The sequence below is a fragment of the Carcharhinus amblyrhynchos genome, chromosome 22 (assembly GCF_965287045.1).
Source record: "Carcharhinus amblyrhynchos chromosome 22, sCarAmb.v2.hapA, whole genome shotgun sequence".
NCBI lineage: Eukaryota > Metazoa > Chordata > Chondrichthyes > Carcharhiniformes > Carcharhinidae > Carcharhinus > Carcharhinus amblyrhynchos.
Window position 1 is genome coordinate 13925218 of NC_137345.1, and position 26437 is coordinate 13951654.

At 42.6% G+C, this 26437-nt stretch overlaps 1 protein-coding gene across 8 annotated transcripts in view; it reads right to left on the reverse strand.

Moving 5' to 3' along the window:
- The window catches only part of LOC145356936 (plasma membrane calcium-transporting ATPase 1-like), a 259985-nt gene that overhangs the window by 149463 nt on the left and 84085 nt on the right, over window positions 1-26437 (reverse strand). For 7 of the 8 annotated variants that reach the window (XM_080209940.1, XM_080209943.1, XM_080209939.1 and 4 more), the window contains exon 2: window positions 4511-4968. In XM_080209940.1, coding sequence (XP_080066066.1) covers window positions 4511-4706 — 196 coding nt within the window. In that variant the 5' untranslated portion in view covers window positions 4707-4968. Of the gene's footprint in view, window positions 1-4510; window positions 4969-10257; window positions 10438-26437 lie in introns of those variants that run through there. The other variant, XM_080209941.1, reaches the window with a different exon arrangement.

Here is a 26437-nt window from a genome sequence, read left to right on the forward strand (position 1 = left end):
TTTAAAGGGGATGTATGAGGCAAGTTTTTTTTTTAAACAGAGGGTGGGTGCCCAGAACTCATTGCCAGGGGAGTAGTGGAAGCAGATACGATAGTGACTTTTAAGGGGTGTTGAGACAAATACATGACTAGGACGAGATGAGTGGGATATGGTCCTCAGAAGGGTAGGGGGCTTTAGTTCACAGGGACGGCATGATGGGTGCAGGCATGGAAGGCTGATGGGCCTGTTCCTGTGCTGTAATTTTTTGTTCATTAATTGCCTCAACAGTACTTCAGCCACTGCATTCAGCACCATGCTATCTGTGCCCATCCTTACAATCTTCAATGCCACTATTAGCAGCCATTTGTTCAGCTTTGTAAAAAGTTATATCTAATTAAATTAGACATTTCTGCTGCCCAGTGGGAAAGAAAATAGTCCTAATGAGTTTAGAACAGGCTTGCTAATTTTTTTTTGTATGTCTTTCAGATTTACAATCAAATTTTAAAATTTAATAATCTGTTTATGACTTCTGTTTCAGTTGGGTTGGCATCAGAGACAAACATCTGTATTACGCCAGTGGTTTTTAAAACTTATGAATGTGGACACCAATGCTGTAACAACTAGACAACCTGCTTATGTGATTGAGGGATAGATATTGGTCAGGGGTAGCTCCCCTGCTCTTTAAAATAACGCAATTGTACCCATCACATCCACCTGAACAGGCTGATGGGGCCAATGGTGCAATGCTCCCTCAGTACTGCATCAGAATGACAACTTTCGAATTTATGTTCTCAAACCCTGAAGTGGGACTTGAACCCTGGATGTTGTGGTTCGGAGGCAAGCGTGCTATCAACTGAGCCACAGTTGAAGCTGTGAGATTCAGAAACAACGTTCCTGACAGTGGGGCAGTCCAAAACGAGGAATCACAGTTTGAGGACAAGGAATAAACCTTTTAGGATTGAGGCAAGGAGAAATTTCTTCAGCCAGAAGATGAATTCCACACATTCACCAACCACAAAGTAGTTGAGGCCAAAACATTATGCGATTTCAAGAAGAAATTAGATATGATCTTGAGGCTAAAGGGATCAAGATATATGGGAGGAAGTTGGGATCAGGATATAGAATTTGGTGATCAGCCATGATCATGAATGGCGGAACAGGTTTGAAGGGCCGAATGGCCTCCTCCTGCTTCTATTTTCTACATTTCTATTTTTCTATTCCCCAGCATTTCAAAAGGCTGAATTATAATGCCTGTACATTACCTCCTACAGGCTTTACTGCAGCATCTATGGTCTTGAGTCACCACCAATGATTAAACTATAGCATGAAGCCTAAAATTTTACCTAATATCCAAAACATTGCCTCACCCGCACAAAGTCACTTATTTTGGTGTTAATATTCAACCACATTTTTAGTTAACCTGATTTACGTGTACACATTGGGTGCATGGTGATTACAAGTCCTCAGTCAAATACAAAACACACCTCAAGAATATACTGTACATCTCCTCACCCACTGATTCCTCCTCCCTAATGTATTGAAAATGAATTCAAAAACGTAGTTGGCATGTCAGACAGCATCCGTGAAAGGAAAACACAGGACCAACATTGGTGATGCACCACTTATAAACAAAACTAGGAATAACAGTTACCCACTGCTTAAATCAATTCCAGCATTCCCTCCCACTGATTATTGATAATTGAAAGTGAACAGGAAAAAAAGAGTTCCATTCCGCCAAGTGTTAAGAATTTTCAAGAGGGGGGGGGGGCGTCACACTGAAGCTTTAAGCTAGTTGAACATTTGAGAATCATCCCAAAAAAATGGAATTGGAAAGACTTGTTTCCTAAAAACAAAATAAAGCATCTATCCCATTGAGTTTTGTCTCTATAAAATGAGATTGAGATTGAGATTGAGATTGAGATTGAGATTGAGATTGAGATTGAGATTGGAGGAATGGTAAAAAAAAAATTCAAAAGAATGCACCCTTCCGAAGTCCCTTTTCTCCCATTTTTCTCTTCTAACCCCTGCCAAACCCACTACACAGACACAAAATATAGTTTTAAAGAACAAATTTGTTTCGAATAGTAACCAAAATCCCTTTAAACATAGAGATCATTCACATCAAACCAAAGTTAATTTCCTAATTGACATCTTGACATCTTCTAGAGATGCACCGAAAACTATGAGATCCTCAAAATTTCTATTTGTTAAACTAGTCAGCAAACTGCACTTTTTGGTGCGCCTGAAGCATTTTTTTCTACAGCTATGACGAACTTTCCCCAACTTTAAGGTAAGGGACCTCTGGAGAATGTGCCAATACTTTTGGGGCATTTAACCCAAAGAGATATTGAAAACAGTTTCAACTAGTGAAAGCCAAAATTTCTCAAATTGGAGCTTTTTTTTTATATAAAAGACGACCCCGCCACCACAGAAAATCCAAAATACTCAAGAATACCGTTATTACAGCTCATCAATGATACTTTGAGGGACAAGCCAAACTATTTGTACAAGTTTTTTTTGGGAGTGGGAGTTGGGGGGGGGAGGGGCGGGTGTGAAAGAGGAGGATGGAGAGGTGGCAGCTCAGCAGCTCACCATCACCTTCAAGGAGTTAGGGATGGGCAATATATGCTGGCCTAGCCAGCAAAGCCCACGTTCCTTGAAAGTTCCCTTGTGAAATGGGTTCTGGCATTTTCTTTGCCCAAGGCAGGAGATGCTACTGCATTATACTGGAAAGCAAGTCCCAGGAGGCTGGGTTATCTCACTTGGACATAAATGAAGTGCACTTGATTTGTTCCTATAGCAATATTACAAGTTGATATAAAAGTTGAGACAAAAGATTTGCCACATAAACTAAAGAGAAATTGCACCAGGGAGAATTGTTGAGTGCTGTTCAAAGCTTGACAGAATTGTTTTCTCTGAAGCTTTGAAAGTGCCTAATTATATTTCACATAAAATGTTTTAGCTTAATGTAAATTTAAAAATCAAGCTCACAGAACTGACACTCCAGAATAAACCCTCAAATCAATACATTTGCAATAATCATCATAGAAAAAAAAGTTAACAGCATATCTGACATTCAGCCTCTACTTGCTTTCATTATTTTCAATCCTCCCAACCACCTGTATTCCAAACATCAACTTTTAACATTAGAGCTTTCCATTATCTTCAAGGGGCAAACTGATCATCTATCTTTTCTTTGCAAATGCTGATGGACTTGTTGTGCATTTCCTTCCTTTCAGTGCAGGAAATGTAAGCAGATATTAAAACTGATTGGTAGAACTCTTAGGTAAGCAATCCCCCCTGTATTTTGCATTGCAAACCACAATCTAGACGATTGGCAAGATCATGGTCAGCATTATTGCAGCAATTAGCGAAAGACAATTTAAGTTGAGTTCATTTGATACTCTCTGGCTCCTGCTTGGAAAAAAATTGAAACCCCTCAATGTCAAGTCAATCTAGACTTTAATGCAGTTGGAACAGACAGACCTGCGGCACATATTTCACCAAATTAAACTCAGGATGTTGCTGACAGGCAGTTCATAAATTTTAAGCCCTCATACCACATCATGGAGGAGACCAAGTCGGTTAGGATTATATTCACTGGAGTTTAGAAGAATGAGAACAGGGTTAGACAGGATAGATTCCTAAAGAATGTTCCCAATGGTGGAGGAGTCCAGAACTAGGGGTCATTGTTTGAGGATAAGGGGTAAACCTTTTAGAACTGAGGTGAGGAGACATTTCTTCAGCTAGAGAATGATGAACGTGTGAAATTCACTACCACAAAGTAGTGAGGCCAAAACATTATCTGATGATTTCAAGAAGAGACTAGATATAGCTCTGGGAGCTAAAAGGATATGGGGAGGGGGTGGGGAAATCAGGATATTGAATATGATCAGCCATGATCATTATGAATGGTGGAACAGGCTCAAAGTGCCAAATGGCCTAGTCCTGCTTCCTTACAATGCCAGGGACATGGATTCAATTATGGCCTTGGGTGACTGTCTATGTGGAGTTTGCACATTCTCCCCATGTCTGTGTGGGTTTCCTCCCACAGTCCAAAGATATGCAGGTTAAGTTAATTGGCCTTGTTAAATTGCTCCCCTAGTGTCAGGGCAGTTAGCAGGGTAAATAGATGGGATTACAGGGTTCGAGCCCACGTGGGATTGTGGTCGAGCCTGCACCAATAGGCCTAATGGTCTCGTTTTGCACTGTAGGGACTAGATGATTCTCTGATTGGTCACCCACAATAGTAGTTTAGTTGCGAACAATAAAGTGGAAACACAACACAGTAGACACATGAGGTGACTGAAAAACTTTGGTTTGATGGGATAAGCCAGTTGCCAAGACCTTTGCATCAATAAAACCTTCTTTCAGGAATCCTCCATGTCTGACCCCTACATTATACATAGCAGGACAGTCAAATTCAGACCACAGTTAAATTACAAGATTAGTTCACTAGAGCTGCAATTGCCACTTTTTGAAAGAGCAGTAGCATTTTTTTTTAAACAAAATGAACACACACAAAACCTACCTTCTACTGGAGAAGTTTTTAATCTTCTACAGATATCTTGAACATCACCATAAGTTTCATGTATTTTGTTGACCGCTTCACCAGATCGCAGTTCCATAAGGGAGCGCAGATCCCCGACGGTGCAGCCAAATTCGCCCTCATGGTTGCCCTCTGCAACGGAGTTGCCTGGGTGGTGGCTGGCTGTGTTGTTAGTCATTTTTTCCCCCTTGGAAATGAGAAGGGTGGAAGTTGAAGTTGAGAGATCCACACCAGAGACTGGTACGGCAGTCCTACTGAAAGTCCTGATGGGAGTCTAATTTGCTGTCCGACTCTCGTGGCAGTGATGGGAACATCAGCAGAGTCCAACTTCTCCAGATCAAGATGTCGGGAGGAAGTGCATACTACTGTAGCAGCAGCCTAACAACAACAGGTTAATTTCTGCTCTTGCATCTCTTGGTGCCAGCAAGCCCGGAGAAAATCTGAAAGAGAAGTTGCAAAATGCATTAGTCAACCATTGATACCAGAGACGCAACCCAAAAACGTGAGCGTAACCAAGAATTTCACACTGTGAATTGAGTAGGAATTCTTGGAACTTTAAGAGAACACACCACACTGCACTGCTCACCATTCCCATGGTCAAAAACATTTTTAGTTTTGGCATCAAAACTAAGACTTTTGTTTATGCTATAAAATATTAATTATGGAAGTCAAACATTTTGAACTGAATAAAATTAACATAATTTTCTATTTTGAAGTTATGCAAAGCTAAACATCTGAATGGATTTGAATTTCAATATTTCTGTAACAAACTATTGTCCTACGGGCTGCATATTCATTATCCAAAACCCTTGGGGCTGGTTATGTCCAGATATTTTCTGATTTAACATACATACTGTAACACTACATTCTCCACCCTCTCATTTCTATATGAGCAGTATGCTTTGTCTGTATAGCATGCAAGAAATACTTCTCACTGTATGTTAATACATGTGACAATAATAAATCAAATCAATATACAGTAAGTCTACTTACATTGCAATAGCCTACCCCTAAGCTAGCTTTTGTCTACAAATAGTAGGTGGTTTCTCCAAAGTCCAACTCTAAGTAGTCCGACCTGTTAATGATATTACAGGTGCAATAAGTGTTATGTTGCTTTAAGATACAAATTACCTGCATATATCTGTTCAAAAAATAAGGTTTTTTTGGGGGGATGTGCAAGCTATTCTTGTTTCACCAGTGGCACTCCTGCCAGCCTTTTCCATCTGCACTGTCTACCCCAATAAACAGCATCTTTGGGATACAGAAACATAGAAGATAGAAGATAGGAGTAGGAGGCCATAAGGCCCTTCAAGCCTGCTCTGTCAGTCATCATGATCATGGCAGATCATCCAACTCAGCCTTATCCTGCTTTCTCCCTAACCTTTGATACCATTCACCCCAAGTGCTATATCTAGCTACCTCCTGAATACATTCAATGTTTTGGCATCAACTACTTCCTGTGGTAATGATAAATCCACTCAAATATAAATCCCAGATAAACACTCGAGAGCAAATATGCTCCGCCAGTGCAATGAGGCAAATCTGATATTTTAAATTATTCATGTTCACCAATCAAGATCTCGACAAAAAAAAAACACATACTAGAAGCTTAAAATGATTGTAGAGTCAAAATACCACTACTTTTATGATGAACTCCCCAGCTAGGTCTTCTATTTTAAAGATGCGGCTGTACGCAATGTCTGTGCACTGAGAATAGAGAAATACAACTAGATTCTTAACACTTCAGGTCTAATGTCCTCAGCAACCACAAGGCCCTCCCCTCTACTTATTAGCATTTCTCTCCTTTCATGCAAATGTTGCATCCTAATTCAGCTCACTAGCAAGGACAGCTCTACCAAACTGTGCCATTCCTTCTTGCCCAAGCTTATTTTTGATCCTCTTCCAATTAAGAACCATACAATCCCAATAGTGCTGAAGGAGATGATTTGGCCCATCGAGTCTACACTGACTCTCTGAAACAGCATCTTACTCAGGCCTATCGCACCCTTCCCACCCCACACATTTACTATGGTTAATCCACCTACCCTAACCTTTGGGCTGAGGATAGAACCCAAAGCACTGGGTGGGACCCCACAAAAACATGGGAGAACATGCAAACTCCACACAGATAGTCAACCCAAGGCTGGAACCAAACCTGTGTCCCTGGCACTAAGAGACAGCAGTGCTAACCACTGTGCCACCTAAACTAAACCTCAATTCATTCAAAAATGAACGAACTGTTCTCTTAAGAGATATATAAAAGGAGTGGCATGGCAGCACACTGGTTAGCACTGCTGCCTCACAGCAGTGGGGATCTGGGTTTGATTCCCGCCTTGGGTCATTGTCTGTGTGGAGTTTGCACAATCTCCCTGTGTCTGCATGGGTTTCCTCAGGGTGCCCTGGTTTCCTCCCACAGCCCAAAGATGTGCAGGTTAGGTGGATTGCATGCTAAATTGTCCCTTAGTGTTGGGGGGAACTAGCTAGGGTAAATGCATGGGGTTGTGGTGGTAAAGCCTGGGTGGGATTGGGGTCGGTGCAGACTCAAATGGACCATATGGCCCCCTTCTGCACTGTAGGATTCTGGAACCTGCAATGGTAACTGCAGTGAGACACCTCAGACTGTGCTAAAAGCAGCTCCCTTCTATTGCACTGCCTGAAATGTTGTGGAATGTACATGTGCAAATTTTAATGAAGTGCAATTTTTTGGGAAAGACTGTTTAAGCTAGTTGAGAAGAAACTCTATATTGCCAAGTCAACTGAATCCTTTTAATATTTTCTGCAACTCTATTGTGCCAGAGCAAAGCTAGTCTGAAAAAAGTCAATTATTAATATGCATCCATGAACATTTACATCCACATCACTGGGGTCAGGGAGCTCAGTCACCAGATGGAATGGGACAGACTTGTAATGAAGTTGCATTTCTCGCATTATGGAGAACTTAAGGCCCAAAACACATGCAAACAAGGACCAATTTTGGACACACTTCACCACCAGGCTCCCATTCCTGAAATCTAGATTTGAATACACGTTAATTCAATTCTATATTTTAAATGAACCAATTTTAAATTTCTAACGTACACTTTAAAGATTTTTAAATATGTATTCTTTCATGGAATGTGGGCATCGCTGATAAGGACCGCCCTCGATGATTGACAGGGCAGTTAAGCGTCGTCCAGATCATTTTTCTACGGATTTGGAGTCACATGTAGGCCAGACCTAGTAAGGTTGGCAGATTTCCTTTCCCAAAGAACACTGATTTAAAAACCCATCCAGTTCACCAACTATAGTCTAAATTTCATGGCTACCATGACTAACTTAAAAATCAGATTTAATCATATCAGAGACAGGATATTGATGGAAAGGCAGGGCAAAGAGGGAAACAATACACAGATGACTGCACATCCTAGCTTATGTGCTCTCCAACAATGTGGCTGCAGCATGCACCACCCACAGGATTCCCACAGCTACGAGTTCACAACTTCAAAAGCACCTTCCAAGCCTCCATCACCTAAAAAAGGTGAAGAGCAGCAGGTCTATGGGAACACCAATCACCTGCACATTCCCATCCCATCCACTAGGAACAACATGTAATCAGGGAGTAGATAATCAATGACAGCCTTACTATCAACGTCCATACCCCAAAAATTTCTCAATTTCTTTAAATACGGAACACTGGATCGAGAAAACGATCAGAAACAGATCAAATTTCAACTGAAATTTTGGTTTGCAAACCCGAACTAACAGGTCCGCAGCAATACTTCCCAAAAGTCAAGGTGGCCCTGTCCATCACCGGTGACTGAACAGATAAAGGTTTTAAAGTTTATTTATTAGTGGCACAAGTAGGCTTACATTAACACTGCAATGAAGTTACTGTGAAAATCCCCTAATCGCCATACTCCATCACCTGTTCAGGTATACCAAAGGAGAATTTAGCATGGCCAATTCATCTAACCAGCATATCTTTTGGACTATGGGAGGAAACCAGAGCACCTGGAGGAAACTCGCGTAGACACGGAGAACAAAGAATCTGCATGGACATTGACCAAGCCGGGAATCGAACCCAGGTCCATGGCCCTGTGAGGCAGCAGTGCAACCATGGCACCCCTAAGAAAAGGGAGCAGTATTTAAACATCTCCTTCCCACCCCCTGCCCTTCCCCACACTTCACTCAGCACATTCCCTATCTTTTTCTGAACGGAAGTTATTATCCACATTCTCCAAGGTTACCACTTTTAAATTAAGATCCCAATACAGAAACCATAGAATTAGTTCAGTGAAATGTTAGAAACAGCATGAGCGAAAGGAAAACAAGTGCGTGTTTTTAAACAATTGATGTTCTGATCCTGATCTATGATGTTATCCTTGAACACATCAGCTATTATAAAGGGACAAAGGGCAACATTAATATTTGAATGTTACCCAAAGTTGTCCCACTTTGACACGGGTTTGATTCCCAGTTTGGGTCACCGTCTGTGTGGAGCTTGCACATTCTCCAGTGCCTGCATGGGTTTCCTCCCACAGTCCAAAGTTTTGCAGATTAGGTGGACGGGTCATGCTAAATAAATTGCCCCTTAGTATCAGGGGAACTAGCTAGGGTAAATGCATGGGATTATAGGATAGCGCTGTGTGGGGTTGTGGTTGGTGCAGACTCAATGGGCTGAATGGCCTTCTTCTGCACTGTAGGATTCGATGATTCCGTATTAACATATACTCCATGGAAATTTCAGCATATAATGCAGAAATGGCTATGACTTGGCTTAAAAAGGGTTTAAACTCAGGACTATGCCACAGTGCAATATCATGTTTTCTTTGCATTCAGAATGAATAAAATTTGAATTCTGAAAGATATTTTGCAGCCAAGTCTTCCTCCTTCACCAACTGATGACACAGGCCTACACAATCCCCCTCAGGGGCACGTCACCACAGTTGTTCAGTCTAGCTAACAGGTGGCACACACATGACCACTGTAGTAGGCGACCCATAATCTGAGTATCGCTCTCTCCTTTCCTTCAAGCACCTGGCCAAGTTTGCACACTTGTCAATAACAATCTCTCCCCCCTCCCCCAACCCAGGAGGCCAACTGCAAACAGCAAATCCAAACCAGAATTCAAAGCTGAGTCACCCAACTGAGAATCTGGAAGCAGAGTGCTGCTTCAGCTATCGAGCCACCTGTTCGTCACTTTTATAACAGCTCCTGTAACCCGTCCATGCCAAAAAGATTTAGTACCTTACACAAGCGCCTGGCTAGCATTTGTTGAATAAACACGCAAGGCGAGCTTCAAGGCAGCCCTCTGTGTACGGTAACTGTACGTTTGAGGAAGCAACTTTCACACGCAGGTTGTTCATGAGCTGCAATTTCTAAATAGGCAAAAATTTGTTGCATTTAGACTAGACACTATGTTGTATCCCGACATCTCCTTCGAAAACACAGGCAAGTCGTTTCAGTAGGAAGCAGAAATGATTTGCTGCTGTCCACAGTGCCAAACATTTTGAACCAAAAAGGTACTGAGAATGTAAATTTGTTTTTACACTACAGCCAAACAGAAGAGTGAAACTTTCATATTATAAAAACAGGAGGAGTGAGACAGAACATTTAGCAAGGTTTCTATGTAACACACAGTATCCGTGGAGAACATATTGGAAACAGGATGTGTCACGAGATGAAAGGGACACAATAATAGTACATTTCCATTCAACAAATTTAATTGCAGTAAGCAATTAAAAAGATACCTGCTAGCACCAGCGAGAACTGCCTCAAATCAATAACTCACGATGAGAAGAAACAACATTGGCTCTTCCCGAATGACACTGCTCATTCTTCATCTCCACCGTCACCGAGAAAGGCCCAGAGGCCATTTATGATGAGCTTCAGTCCCACATCACCCACTCCCTACGACTGATGAGGCTTGTTTATGTTTGGATGAAGAAATGACTCAGCCGTGGGCCAGGGAAATCAGTTTTGTTGCGTGTAACGTGAGCAGCCAGGAGAATAGCAGGCGTCGCTCTGCAGTTGCCTGGTCTAGGGAGACCAGGGCATGACTGCAATTCAAGCACTGGCAATTCCTTAGAAAATACTTGACGTTCTAATAAGGGTGAGTGAAAACATTCAACATCCTTCTTCCCCAGTCACTGATCTCTTCAAAAACACATCGAGCAGAACAATTATTCTCAACGATTAAGCAGATTAAAGGTAAATGCTAGCACTCATTAAAGTGGGTTAAAGAATTTCAATAGCCATTTTAAAAAGATCAGCAGCAGAGAATTAAATAATATCCTTCAGTTGTTTTTGATCTGATCCTGCTTTAACTGGTTAAATGGCGAGCCCAGATTCCAGGCGAAAACAGTGGAAGATTGCTCATAGGATTTATGTAGCCAAATATTAGAAAAAAGCTCAATTAACATGCTGACAGCTGATGCGCTCTGGGATAAATGACGACATCAATTAATGTAATTTTAGTTCCCTTACAAAGGATCAGAAAAGCTCAAAGTCAGCACCCCCAGACATTGTGAACCACTGTTCAATACGAAAAAGACAGACAGCTTTTCTGCTTTCTCCCTCTCCTCACTCCCATCAAAAAAAAAATCAGGTTCCTGATCTCAAGTCTCTCTATTCCAAACGCAAGCCCACTTTTGTACTTTGCAGTAACGCTCAGTTCTACCATCCCCCCCAGTGCCCCCGCCTCATGCCTGCAGCACTGGTTCAGGAGAGGACAGGCTGATCTCTCCTGTGTTTACTATCAATTACATTCTGTGGTCAAGCAGGAAATCTATTTCAGTTGGCATAATCTTTCCTTTCCCTCCCTGGCTGAAGTGTTCCATCTGGCAGTCTGGCTCCAGAACGAGCAAAACACACCCACTGACGGCAAGTCAGATTCAAGGTCAGTCCCGACCGCAAATCTGAACCCATAACTTGAGTTGACAGTCTTGCAATTCTACTGAAGTGACTGCGTTCCTTTAATAATGGGATTTCCTGTGCAATTATAGGGCAGCAATTGTGGTACTCCAAATTAGAGTGATGGCTGCTTAGACTAACACAACTACAATTATAGGTGCAGTACATTCCTCCCCCCCCCCCCCCCCCCCCACCCCGATCCCTCCCTTTCCCCATCTAACAACGAAATCTCCCAAGGCACTCGTAGGAGCAGGAAAAGCAAAGTAACAGAAGGACTGAACAGTTTAAAAGGAACAATAATCTTTAACACACTTTGGACAGCTTCACTGACATAACACTCATGGCCAAGTATGAATCAGATTGCACATTCGTTGAATATACTTTTTTGAAAAAAAATCACTTGAATTGCAGTGACTGACATGGTGCATGCTTACATTCTGCCCTACCTCCCAAACTCCCCTCTATGAAAATGAAAGTTATTTCAAGGCTACTGCCTTTACTTGGCATTGAGATGATCACTGCACACTGCTTGACCTTCATTCTTGCAGTTTATAATGCCATCTGAACTGATGGATTGGATTACTTTCTTGCCAATTGCTCTTGGATAACTATTCTTCTCTATTTCTGGAACACTCATTTTAACCAGCAACCGCCATGAAACTGGCGAGACTGTGGCGTAGCGTTATTGTCACTGAACTAGTAATTCAGAGACCCAGGGTAATGTCCTGGGGACCTGGGTTCAAATCACACCACAGCAGATGAATTCAATAAAAAAACCTGACATGGAACCATTGTCAACTGTCGTAAAAACCCAACTGGTTCACTCATGTCCTTCAGGGAAGGAAATCTGCCATCCTTATCTGGTCTGGCCTACGTGTGATTCCAAATCCGCAGAAATGTGGTTGACTCTTAAATGCCCTCCGGGATGGGCAATAATGCTGTGGCCCAGCCAGCGACACCTACATCCTATGAATAGAACATAGAACACTACAGCACAAACAGGCCCTTCGGCCCACGAGTTGCGCCGATCACATCAACACCTACCAATCAACAGACCTATCTATAACCCCCAATCCCATTAAATTCCATATACTCATCCAGAAGTCTTTTAAAAGACCCCAGCAAGTTCGCTTCCACCACCACTGACGGCAGCCGATTCCATTCACTCACCACCCTGAGTGAAAAACTTACCCCTAACATCACTTCTGTACTTGCCTCCCCGCACCTTCAATCTGTGTCCTCTCGTAGCGACCATTTCAACCCGGGGAAATAGCCTCCGAGAATCCACCCTATCCATTCCACTCAACATATTATAAACTTCTATCAGGTCGCCTCTCAACCTTCGTCTCTCCAGGGAAAAGAGTCCCAGCTCCCTCAACCTAACTTCATAAGGCATGCCTCCCAGTCCAGGCATCCTTGTAAATCTCCTCTGTACCCTTTCAATAGCTTCTACATCCTTCCTATAGTGAGGCAACCAGAACTGCGCACAGTACTCCAAATGAGGCCTGACAAGGGTCTTATAAAGTTGCAGCATTACCTCCCGACTCCTAAACTCAATCCCTCGATTAATGAAGGCCAGTACACCATACACCTTCTTGACCACATCCTCCACCTGCGAGGCTGATTTAAGAGTCCTGTGGACCCAGACCCCAAGATCCTTCTGCTCTTCAACACTACTAAGACTCCTGCCCTTGATAGTGTACTCGTTCATCCCATTGGTTCTGCCAAAATGGACAACTACACATTTATGAATTTAAAAAAATGCTGAATTTTCAATATCTATTTCAAGATATCTTTATTCTGTAGGTATCCACTGTACTGATGTTAATATAATCCACTGTGCTGCAACTTCCCATGAATATTTTTGGGGAATACTTAAATTAGAAAGTCAGCCAACAGATGTTGACCGATTTGAAAAATGGATCCTCCCAGCTAACCGAGCCATAGTCTTATCCTGTCAACTACACTGGCGTGAATTAAATTTTCATGCTTTTCAACTTGCACTTCTGTAGACTGATCAAAAAAATGTAAACTCACTTTACACTGTAAAAGCGGAAGAGCAATGAATAGACATGCCATTGGAAACAATTTGTCACACATGACATTTATACAGCTTGCAGCAGCCAAATGAATACATCTCTGCACCAAAACAGTGCTGCAGGAGTTCCTCCGGGTCATGCCCTGGGCCCGATCATCTTCAGCTGCTTCATCAACAACCATCTATCCCTCTTGCATTCAGATGGGGGTGTTTACTGATGATTATAGTGTTCAATGCAATTTGTAACTCCTTAGATATTGAAGCAGTTCACGCCCACGTACAGCTAGGCCTGGACACCATCCAGCTTAGGCAGATAAGTGGCAAGTAACATTCCTGTTGTTACAAAAGTGGGGCACAGCAAAAGGGTGGCACAATGGTTAGCACTGCTGCCTCACAGCACCAGGGACCTGGGTTCAATTCCAGCCTCAGGTGACTTGGCGCAGCTTGCATGTTCTCCATACGTCTGCGCGAGTTTCCTCTGGGTGCTCCGGTTTCCTCCCACAGTCCGAAAGATGTGCAGGTCAGGTGGATTGACCACGCTGAGCTATCCCTTAGTGTTCAAAAGGTGCGTAGGTTAGGGGAATTTGAGATAAATGTATGGCAGAGGGGTGGGCCAGAGTAAGATGCTCTGGTCAGAAAGTCAGTGCAGATTTGATGGGCCGAATGGCCTCTGCATTGTAGGGATTCTATGAGAAGTGTCAGGTAACGAGCATCTCCAACAAGAGAAAATCTTAAGATTTTCCCTGATGTTTAATGGCAATCTCACTAGTGAATCTCCCACCTGCCAACAGTTTGCTGATTACCTTTGACCAGAAAGTGAACTGGACTAGCCCATATAAATACTGCAGCTATGGAAGCAGATCTGGGGTTGGATATTCTGCGGAAAGTAACTCACCTCCTGATAGAAGCAACTGCTTTGAGCATTCCATGGCAATGTGGCCAGACCCCATCTTTTGCAACAGCAAGGACAGGTGGAACCTCAGCATGTATTGAACTTGAGTGTCTGTGCACCGAGTGCCCAAGCACAGCTTGATGCAGCTGTGCTGTCCTTGCCAGCTACATCCACATCCCCAAGAATAAAAAGGCAGACTGAGCAGCATCAGCAGACACTAGGGTAAGCACCACCACCTAACTTGGAAGCATATTATTTTTCCCTCACTGCCACTGGATCCAAATCCTGGAATTTTACTCCCTAATAGCACTTTGGATGCATCTACTCCAAGTGGACTTCAGCGGTTCAGGTATATATCTCACCCTCAGCATCAGCATCTCAAGAGCAGTTTGAGTCTGACAATTAATGCTTGCCTTACCAATCAAGTTCACATCCTATAAATAAACAAATACGGTTTAAATTCCAAACAACATAAAATGTCACGACTGTTGCTCCCTTGACCAGGGAGTGAAGATTCAGGCCAAAGTTTAATGTCTGTGAGAAGGTTTACAATGACCATTAAAATCACAGCAATATTGGGAGTACAGCTAGCCGGATGTTCTCTACTTTTAGTGCTACCAATAATACTGTTGAGCTTTAATGTCCATTATAAACCATCTCACAGACAAACTTTGGCCTGAATCATCACTCCTTGGTCAAGGGAGCAACAATCATGACATGGCGCATGCATGCACCCCACTTACAAGCCTTTGCATTTTCCACATCCACTCATCCAATATACAAGGGAAGACCTCAAGGGCTCTGCTGAGATTAAATAAAAGTTTAAATAGCTATCGGAGGCTACTTTAAAAAGAGAACACCTTCACTAAAAACTCATTTACAATATTGACATTCCTTCAACTACATGATCCCTTACAAGAACAAACAGTTAATTTAAATGCTTAAACCCTTTTGAAAGTACTGGAATTTATAGTCCTACTTCAAGGAGTTGGAACTGTCAAACTGTGAAATGAAAGACATGCCACTGTGATAATGGAAGGTTGCGAAATCAGTCATGCAGCACAAATCCAGCAATCTCAGGTTATGGTCAGACTGACAGCAAAATAACAAATACTTAAAAAAAAAGTTTCTTTTAAAGAGCAGGAGTTTCAAATATCTTGACTGGTTAATAGTCGTTTCCGATAGTCCCAATGAGTTTACGTACACTTTACATACATTTACGCTCACCTTTAACAATCCAAAAGGGTACCTTACCTCTGCTAAAGCTGAGGCAGGATCACATCCAAAGGGATATCCTACCTTTCCAAGAAAGTATCCTAATACTCGTGACCCCACAAAGTTTGTATCTGCTCATCTGCTCTAATGAAGTGTAATCTTCATTCGGTCATGTTTTCTTGTCCTGGCTAACTAAATTCAGTAAGAAGTCTCACGACACCAGGTTAAAGTCCAACAGGTTTATTTGGTAGCAAACACCACTAGCTAACAAATAAACCTGTTGGACCTTAACGTGGTGTTGTAAGACTTCTTACTATGTTTACCCCAGTCCAACACCAGCATCTCCACATCATAGCTAAATTCAGGCATGCTGACACATTTAATATTGCTTCAAGAAAAATGTCAAACCCTTGCATTCAGTAAATGGATACAATCCAGGAAGCGATACTGCAAATCAATTAAAAATAACTCACGTTCAACCTCCAGAACTTCTGCCATCTACAACCATTAGAATGGAAAACCACAGAACACATACACGGGATGACAATACAGACTTCAGGCGAGGTCAAATTAGATGAACTAAGAACCTCTGCACAGATTTCATTCCCGTTCTTAGTAACTGAGGTATATGATCACAAAATTGAGCTTGGAATTATCTAAGCAATGCCAAGCTGAATAATGAATACAAGTGGTCATTAGCCTTGATCCAGGATGACAGACAACTTGTGTTGTGTTTCAAACACACATGAAATACAAGCAAACAAACACTTAATTCAATGAGTGGCCAAAGTAGCTGGCATTTGGTCCTCATTCAAGCTCATTCATATTTCTAAAGCAGCTACGATTAACATCTGAAATTCAGCCCCTACACAAAAGTATGTGTAATGATACTGTGAAAATGGAGAAAATAATTTTTTTTTAAAAACAACATCCTGCTGTTAATTCCAGTCTAATCTCATCATTGGCATTCTACTGGTAGAATGAATTTAACTGCTCTTCTGACAGAAATCTGAGGTCATCCAAAACTTTATTCTAACTTCCATCAAATTCCCATTCATTTATCATTGTGCTCACTGACCCACAGTGATCCTTAGTTGAGCAGCATTCTATTTTAATGTTCTCAAGCCTGTTCTCATGGCAACCCCACTCCCCATCTACATGATCTCCTCCAAACTGACATCTCTCCAAGGTAAATCATGCTGCTCCAGTTCTGGCCTCTTGAGCATCTTCAGTTTCTATTAGGTTACCATTGGTGGCTGTGTCTTCAGTTACCTGGGCGCTAGGTTCTGGAATTCCCTCCTGAGCCTCTCACCACTTTTCTCCATTAAAATGCTCAATAAAACCTTCTCGTGACCAAGCTTTTGATCATCTGCTCCAACGTCTCCTCACTAAAATGCCTTGCAGTGTCGAATTTTGTTTTATCTTTAATGTAATAAAATGACTCAGTATACAATATGAATAAAAGTTGCTGTGAGGTTTGCATCAAGGTGTTAGATCATAGTTTAGGGATTTCAATTGCTCACATACCTGTTTCACTGATATAACTTATGTCCTTTCTCCTAGTGAGCAGCATTGCTGCCTCACAGCACATCCTTCAGACCGTGGGAGGTGACTTGAGCATCCGGAGGACATGCACGCAGATGCAGAGAGAACACACAAACTCCACGCTGACAGTGACTCAAGCTGGGAATCGAACCCAGGTCCCTAGCGCTGAGAGGCACCAGCGTGCCACCGAAAGTTCATCCAGCAGATATTTGGAATGCTATTTAGACTATAGACAAAATGAGGGACACAATTTTAACCCTGCCTATTGAATGAGAACAGGGAAAACAGGTTGTTAGCATTAATGTACTGACCACTGACACTGATAAACCTGCACCTGGCATCACTTTAGGCATGTACTTATGGAGGCTGCCATAGGTAGACGGCAAGGACCTACAGATCTATAAATGAAAGAAGTCTCACCTATGCCACACCAGCCAGTTAAACCCAGCACAACTGGTGCCACAGATGCCAAGGCAGTATTCAAAAGGATGTGAGCCTGCAGCTAATTGGATCACAGGATCGTTGTGTCAATTCAATTGCCTGGAGACTTTCCACTTTCCAAACTGCCTCGTTCACACTTTGATTTTACCTCATCACCCTCAGTAACCTTTTATCCACTTGTAACATGTGTTATCAGCTTCACTCACACGGAGGAGCTGTTACAGGAACAGGAACTCCAGCAGCAGCATAATAACCTGCAACTGCACCTATTAAGTGACAGCAGGTAATGAGGCTGCCTGTAGCATGACATACTGGCCACATAGGTCCAAGAACTGAACACTGTCTGAACAGCAGTGCATCAGGAGGCCCCAGGCAGGCTGCTGACGGCCTTGTGTCAGGTCAGGAGTTGTCAAAATCACCAAGAGCCCTCACCTCCTTCAAAATGGCTCCTTTCAGTCTGCTGCCAGGGCATCTCCACAACCTACAGTATTCAGCTGCATTATGAGGCAAGTCACCGACACCATGTTTACCAGGGCAGAGTAACAGTGTCTTCCACAACCAGCCAAGTCCACTTGGGGCAGCATGGCCGCACAGTGGTTAACACTGCTGCCCCTCAGTGCCAGGGACCTGGGTTTGATTCCTGGTTTGGGTCATTGTCTGTGTGGAGTTTGCACATTCTCTCCTGTGTCGGTGTGGGTTTCCGCCAGGTGCTTCGGTTTCTTCCCAGTCTGAAAGACATGCTGGTTAGGTGTATTGGCCATGGTAAATTTTTTGTGTACCTGAACTGGCGTTGGAGTGTGGTGACCAGGGGATTTTCACAGTAATGTCATTGCAGTGTTAATGTAAGCATACTTGTGACTAATAAACAAACTTTACTTTGAGGATTTGCAGTGGTGGCTGCCTCCCCCTGCACCCAGGCCATCTGTTCCAGCAGGGTACCAGAACACCGGGATGCTTCCAAAAAAATACATCGAAGGTGGGATTTTCATGCACTCAAGACCCATTCACTTAGAGTAAAAAAAAAATCGGGCACCTGGTGTCTGACAACACAGAGGAAGAAAATTAAGCGTGTATAAGATACCCAAGCAGGCAGCGTCAGAGTCCATCATCTCAGTAAATTCTCCTGCCCGGATGTGTGGAACGATGGCTGCTGAGAGTAGGAGTGTTAACCCTTGTGTGCATGGCACATGACACCAGTCCTGCAAGCCCAGCATGCCGAGGGATAAGATGATCATTACTGAGCACGTCATAGGGCTGCTGCAGCAGAGACTTTGGGGTCTTGTCTGATTTGGAGGCTCCTTACATTATATCTTCTGCATTGCATTGGTATGCCACATGGTACACAGACCTTAGTATGAGGTTGCATCAGGAGGGAAACCAGGGATAAGGCAGGGAAGCAGGTGGAAAGGAGAAGACCAATTAAATACCTTGCAGCAAGGGATGTGAAGGAGCAACTCAATGTTCAGTTACTGTGATGTCCTGGCCATCCGTCTGAGCCCACTCTTTCACCAATGTATACATCTTTTATTAAATAGCATTCCAGCAACCTCTCACTCAACGACATCCTGACAATACAAACCTGAGCACTACTCTTATCACATTTTGGCCTGTATTTTTGGTTAAAGGTGATCACAACATGATGGCAAATACATTAAACATTTCCAATTCATCTATCAACACATAGTGCTTTTATTAAATAGGGTTTGGGACACTGTGGTCCACTCAATGAAGCCCCAAGACATTGGCTACAATTCTGAGACTCAGCTCACAAGTAACATATCAAAGCCAGTTATCTGCTCAGAGGTGAGCACTTTAAAGTTACTATAAATCCAAGCATTTTCTAAAGAAAGGCAGAATTCCTACAGTGCAGAAGGAGGCTATTTGACTCATTGTTGTCAGTGTGGGCTCAATCTCACCCTACCCCCGTAACCCCACATGCACTGACCCTGCTAATTCCTTGACACTAAAGGGGCAATTTAGCATGGCCTATCCACTTAACCTGCACATCTTTAGAATGTGGGGGGGGGGGGGGGGGAAGAGAGAGAGAGAGAGAGAGAGACTGGAGGAAACCTGCACAAACATGGGGAGAATGTGCAGAGTCACGCAAGGCTAAAATCGAACCCGGAGCGGTGAAGCAGCAGTACTAACCACCGTGCCACCCATGTGCTAAGAAGTCAAATAGATTATCTATGGAGGGTCCCACAGAGGCTCATTGCTTTGGCAGGCACCGAAAAATGTCCAATGTGTGAATTGTTACAATGCTGGAGTAATCACAGATTCATGTCTTGCAGAACCCTCTGCACACTACATCTCCCTCTCTTAGCTGCTGGCTTTCCTTTGCCAAGATCACCAAGATTTGGTGTTACTGCACAGATAAAAAAATCCGTCACCATAAATTAGTATTCAGATTCTTCTCAAAAATAGTTGATTATAAACCATTTAATTGGCCAAGAGTTGACAGGCAAAAGGTACACAAAAGGGAGCAGCAACCAAAAGAAATAGCCAAGCACATTGTGGTGTTACTGGTCCTCCCATCTTCTCTCCTTTGTATATGCTACCCTAAACAGCAGCATACTACAGACTGAAAAATAGTGTTGAGGGGTTGAAAATGGAAATCATGGGTGAAAACTCATGATTCCATGCCATGGACTTACAAGTTTAACTTGTGCAGCACTGCTTCTTCTAAGACCTTTCACTTCAAATTACTTTGACACTTAATTGAGTTTCTTGTTGTGGAGGTTTGAGGATATCGTCAAAGACTGTGACGCAAGATAGAGTTCTTGGAGAAAACTGGTTGAGCACTCTCCAGTTATCTTTGGATCTTGTTTGGGACACTAACAGAATAAGTACATGGGTTGCGAGGATGGGGCCTGGGTGGGATTGTCATCAGTGCAGGCTTGATGGGCTTGAATGGCCTCCTTCTGCACTGTAGGGATTCTATGATCTATGCCACAGATCAGCATTCATTAGGTAAAGCTTGTACCTGGCAGGCAATGGTAATGAGCTACCAGTGATAGCTAAGAGGCCAGTCAAGATCTAAAGACATTAAACTGGAAGCACATGCTGCAGCCAAGTAAGTTGAAACCCATTTATAAACTCCGAATCTTGAGAGACTGATTTACTTTGTGAGAAGGACCAGGGAACGTGGTTGGGCCGTGCTAAAATTAAAAGCCAGTACCACAACCATATTCAAAAACAGACTGAGTCCATAATGTCACAGTACAGAACAGATAATTCTCCCTTGGGAAGTTTAAACTCTAAAAATAGAGGAAGGCTGCACCAATATGGTCAACAAAGCTATTAAGAAATTCCCAACACCCCACCCTTCAACCACATCAAATGCACACAAGATATACATAGCATATTTTTGAAAATCAAGAAATACCTGAGAATTTAAAATTAGAAGTTCTATTTCAAAGCAATATCATGTATACCTCAAAGTCAGCACAAGTTTTACAAACTTGTAATAATTTCATACTGTTCCTCACCCAATTTGTAGTATTGACACCTAAATCAGTGAATGGCACCCCAGTTGAAAAACTCTCATCCAGAATATGCTTTACTATGGTAAGACTGGTACTTTCAGCTGTGGTCCAAGATAAGGGATGGCATGGTAGCAAAGTGGTGACACAGTGTCAGGGACCTGAGTTTGATTCCAGCCTTGGGTTATTGTCTGTGCAGAGTTTGCATGTTCTCCACATGTCTGTGTGGGTTTTCTTCAGATGGTCTGGTTTCTTCCCACAGTCCAAAAGATGCACGAGTAAGGTTGAAAGACCATACTAAATTGCCCTTTAGTGTCAGCAGGATTAACAGGGTAAATAAGCAGGGTTACAGGAATAGGGCCTGTGTGGGATTGTTTCCAGTGCAGGCTTTATGGGCTGAATGGCCTCTATGTACTGTACAGATTCTATGTCTCCAAAAGTAATGGCATGACAAGTGCTGCAGATCTATCTTTAAGTACAGGTCAGTCAGTACTGATGGAGAAAGCAGTTTCTTTCCGAATGGCCATAGATGTTGGTCTCTTCATCGGAGCTGGAACCATCCTTAACTATTTTTGGATTCTTTTTATTCCCTTGGGAGGGTAACAAGTATTGCAACTTCAGAATACAGATTGGCAATGACCAAGTTAAAACAGAATTCCCTTGTGTTGTGGCAGGAAAGCCCACATAAGCAGATGGTCAGCTGGGACATTTTACAAATAGAGGTATCTGACCACATTCATCTCAGATTCTGCAGAACAGAGTGTTTACGGAGCTGCCAAGGAATTCAACTTGCAAGATGGGAAAAAAACTGTGGTACCCATAAAACGGGGCAATTTTCCACAGGTGCTGAATGCTGCAGCGTCCAAGAAATTAGCAATGGGTGCATGCAATAGGCTTAACTAGATCAACTCCAAAAAGAAAGCGGATATTTTAAAAATAGCAAATGTTTCTTTAGGGGGAAATCAGTAGTTCCCACCATCACTGTCAATCTTCTACACAATAGAGCATTCCAATCAATGAGGCAATCAAATGGAAGAATTTTCCCACACAAAAATCCACGAATCCTCATTGTTAAATCATTTAACGGAAGACATATGACCCTTGCCAACAAGGATTACCAAATCTTCCAGATAAACACAAGGTGCAACACCCAGAGGCAAAATCTTGGAGGATTTTTTTCCTTCTATATGTCAAGTTAAATGATGACACCTGTATGCTGTTAATATTCCAAGTACTTAAATGGAAACAGCAACAGGGATTTGAAGGAAAGTAAACTAGTGTAAGACTTTAAAATATCCAGTCTAATTTATTTGATTTGATTTATTATTATTACTTCAAAAGGGAGGGGTGATGGCCCAGTGGTATTATAGCTAGACCATTAATCTAGAAACTCAGCTTCGCATCCTGCCACAGTAATTGGTGGAATTTGAATTCAATAAAAAAACCTGGAATTAAGAATCTACTGATGACCATGAAACCATTGTCGATTGTCAGAAAAACCTATCTAGTTCACTAATGTCTTTTAGGGAAGGATATCTGCCATCCTTACCTGGTCTGGCCTACACGCAACTCCAGAACCACAGAATGTGGTCGACTTAACTGCCCTCTGAACAAATGCAACTAGGGATGGGCAATAGATGCTGGCTGGCCAGCAATGCCCATCTCCCATTAATGAATATAAAAAATGTATTGATATACAGTGAAAAATATTGGTTTTTGCTCACTGTATAGACAAACACATGGATCACAAGGCTGTCAAGACAATTAACTAGCGAAGGCAGTTTGGGGAAAAAAAATACAACACAACTATTTGAGGATGGTCTAGCAGCTACTTGTTTTTAAATAAAACAAAGCCAGCACTCTAAACCTCCAATTCCTGAATTTATGCTGTTATCTTCAAACCTGTTCTTTGTCTACCACCAACTACAACTTATATCAATACAATCTTCGTATCCGGAATGTAGTAAAACATCCCCAAGGTGCTTCACTGGAATGTTCAAACAACATGTGACACCATACCACAGAAGGAAACCTCAGTCAAACAGTTTGGTTTTAGAAAGGAGTGCCTTAAGGGAGGAGAGACGGATAGAAAGATTTAAAGAGGGAATTTCCAGAACTGAGGGCAGCCGGTGGTGTAAAAATCAGGATGCCAGAAACAGAATACCAATATCTCAAAAGCTGGAAGAGCTGGAGAAGGCTACAGAGCTATGGAGAGACAAGGCCACGAACAGATCTGAAAACAAGGATGAGAACTTTAAAAAAAAAGGGCAGCTGTAGCACCAATAAGCACATCAGTAAGCACCAGGGTGATGGGTGATCCAGACTGGGTGAGAGTTAAGATGTTGGTAGCAAAGTTTTGGGCTGAAGCCAAGGTTACAGAAGTTGCAAAGTGGGAGACCAGTCAGGGCAGCGTTGCAATAGTCATTTGATTTTTTGATTTATTGTCACAGGTATTAACAGTGAAAAGTATTGTTCCTTGTGTACTGTACAGAGAAAACACGTTTTATAGAGAAGGAAATGAGGGAGTGCAAAATGTAGTGCTACTCATATCTAGGGTGTAGAGCAAGATCAACTTAATACAACACAAGTCCATTCAAAAGTCTGACAGCAATAAGGAAGAAGCTGTTCGAGTCAGTTGGTACGTGACCTCAAAACTTTTATAACTTTTTCCTAATGGACGATGAAAGGAGGGACACGTGGAGTCTTTAATTATACTTTGCTGAGGCAGCGGGAAGTGTACACAGTCAGTGGATGGGAGTTCCTTGTGGTCTTGGGCCGAGCAGGAGCCTTACCAAGTTATGATACAACCAGAAAGAATGCTTTCTATGATGCATCTGTAAAGTTGGTGAGTATCGTAGCTGACATGCCCAACTTCCTCCACCTTCTGAGAAAGTAGAGGCATTGGTGGGTTTTCTTAACTATGGTGGGGGGGGGGGGGGGAAAGAGAGAGAGAGAGAGAGAGAGAGAGAGAGAGAGAGAGAGAGAGAGAGAGAGAGAGGGGAAGAACCAGGACAGATTGGTAGCGATCTGGATACCCAAAACTTGAAGCTCTCAACACTTTCTACTTCATCCCCATTGATGTAGACAGGGGCATGTTCTCCTTTACACTGTCTGGAGCTAATAAAGGCATGGATAAAAGTTTCAACAGCAGATGAAAGGCAGGCAGGAGTGGAAATGGGTAATACTACAGAGGGGGATGTAAGCAATTTTGGGGATGGATAGGATATGAGATTAAGGGACAGTTCAGGAACAAATAGGACTCCAAGGTTGCAAATAGTCTCGTTTGCAGTCCCGTTAACCCTCAGACAGGAGCCAATGTGGCTGTGATCCTCTCAGAGAAGTTCTGCTCATAAACTTTTGAAGTTTAGTGTCACAAGTAGGTTTACATTAACACCGAAATGAAATTACTGTAAAAATCCCCCAGCTACCACACTCCGGCACTTGTTTAGGTACACTGAGGGAAAATTTACCATGGCCAATGTACCTAAACTAGCAAGTCTTTCAGACTGTGGGAGGAAACTACAGCACCCAGAGGAAACCCACACAGACATGGGGAGAACATGCACACTAAACAGACAGTGACCCAAGCCAGGAATTGAACCCAGGTCCCTGGCGCTGTGAGGCAGCTGTGCTAGCCAGTACGCCACTGTGCTGCCCATCCAGTGCTGAATGCCAGACATGCAGTGACACCAATCAAAAACACGTGAAGGAGCTGAGAGATGGTGGTGAGGTTGAGCTGACTGTCATCAGGTTGTGTGTGGTGCCAGACATTCTGCTGTCCAAGATATATGCAAGGTTTAGCAGGCAGTAAAAATTAAGGGCCAAGGATAGATCCTTTCTAGATAAGAGCACGGAAGTAGGGAGAGAGACCATTGACGGTATACCTTCAGCTATCAAAAAAATGAAATTTCTTTTCCCTGAGGCTGTAGGTCCTGTAAGGGGTGAAGTCTTGGTGGTTCACGTGATCTGAGTGTGCAAACCAAATGGGAGCTGGCAAAGCAGGGAGCATTAACCGTGCCAGCAAGTGTTGATAGTAAATGGTTTAATGTTATTCAAGCTGGAGGTTGCTAATCACTCAAGAGACTACATCTACAAAAACTGATAAATATTAAAAACTTAAATGTTTTAATGCCTTTATGCCCAACATGCAGGTTGCAATGTCACCTTATCGCCATCAACACATTCAACGTTTGAGGCAAAATGCTTTTGTTAACATAGTGGATTCAAACAGCTTTTGAAACTGTTGTGGCAGAGTGCATGCCTTCCCCTGACATACTACGGAGGTCTGCAGGGCCCCCAGTCACCATTCAGGTCATAAAAAGGCAGAAATAACACAAAGCAGACAAGGTCAGCAGCCAATTTGCTGCTTGTGCAGATGCTGTAAAATTAGTTTGATTATATTGAAGATTAGCATTTGCAGCTGTCTGCATGCACTGGGCTGGAACACACTGTAATTAAAATCAATACGTCATGATACAAAGGCTCGAAACAGCAATGGGATCTCCCAGCATCCTCCCAACTCAATGAGATTGCAAAACCCAACATTCCAAACCTAGTTTATCATATTATTAAAGAGTACAAATCCCAGCAAATTGCTTAAAACATCTCCTCTTTTTAAAAATAAAACTGGATTTGACTGTGCAGTTTATCCATTTAGGATTTGGCTTTACTTGGAAAAATAAATGGCATAGTTTCGCAAAACAAATGAGGCACAGTGGTTCGCACTGCTGCTGCACAGTGCCAGGGAACAAGGTTTGATTCCCGGCTTGGGTCACTGTCTTTATGGGGTCTGGACTTTCACTCCATGTCTGCATGGGTTTCCTCTGGGTGCTCTGGTTACTTCCCATAGTCCAAAAGACTTGGCCATGCTAAATTCTCCCTCAGTGTACCCAAACAGGCACCGGAGCGTGGCGACTAGGGAATTTTCACAGTATAGTGCAGCCCTGTTGTAATGCGATGGCTGGGGTCCATAAAAAGGTTATCGGAGTCGCACTAAATCACTAAACCGGAAAGAGCAAAAAAAAAGTCCATCTGTCATATCACGTCATATCTGATTTCGCGCTAAATCGGGGTGCATAAAATTGGGGTTCCACTGTAACTTCATGGCAGTGTTAATGTGAGCTTCCTTGTAACACTAATAAGGAAACTTTAAACTATAATTTCCCCAGTTTCTATTGTTAAGCCCAGCATACGCTCCATTTTGCATTACTCAAACCACTAGACACTGAGCATTATCAAATTTTCACAGTAACTTCATTGCAGCGTTAATGTAAGCCTACTTGTGACATTAATAAACAAACTACATCTGCCATGTAAAATACATTCCCTCTACTGACTACAGAATCAAAATTTAAAAGTGATACAGAAACAGATCATTTGTTCTGCAAAATTAATGGTATTTTACC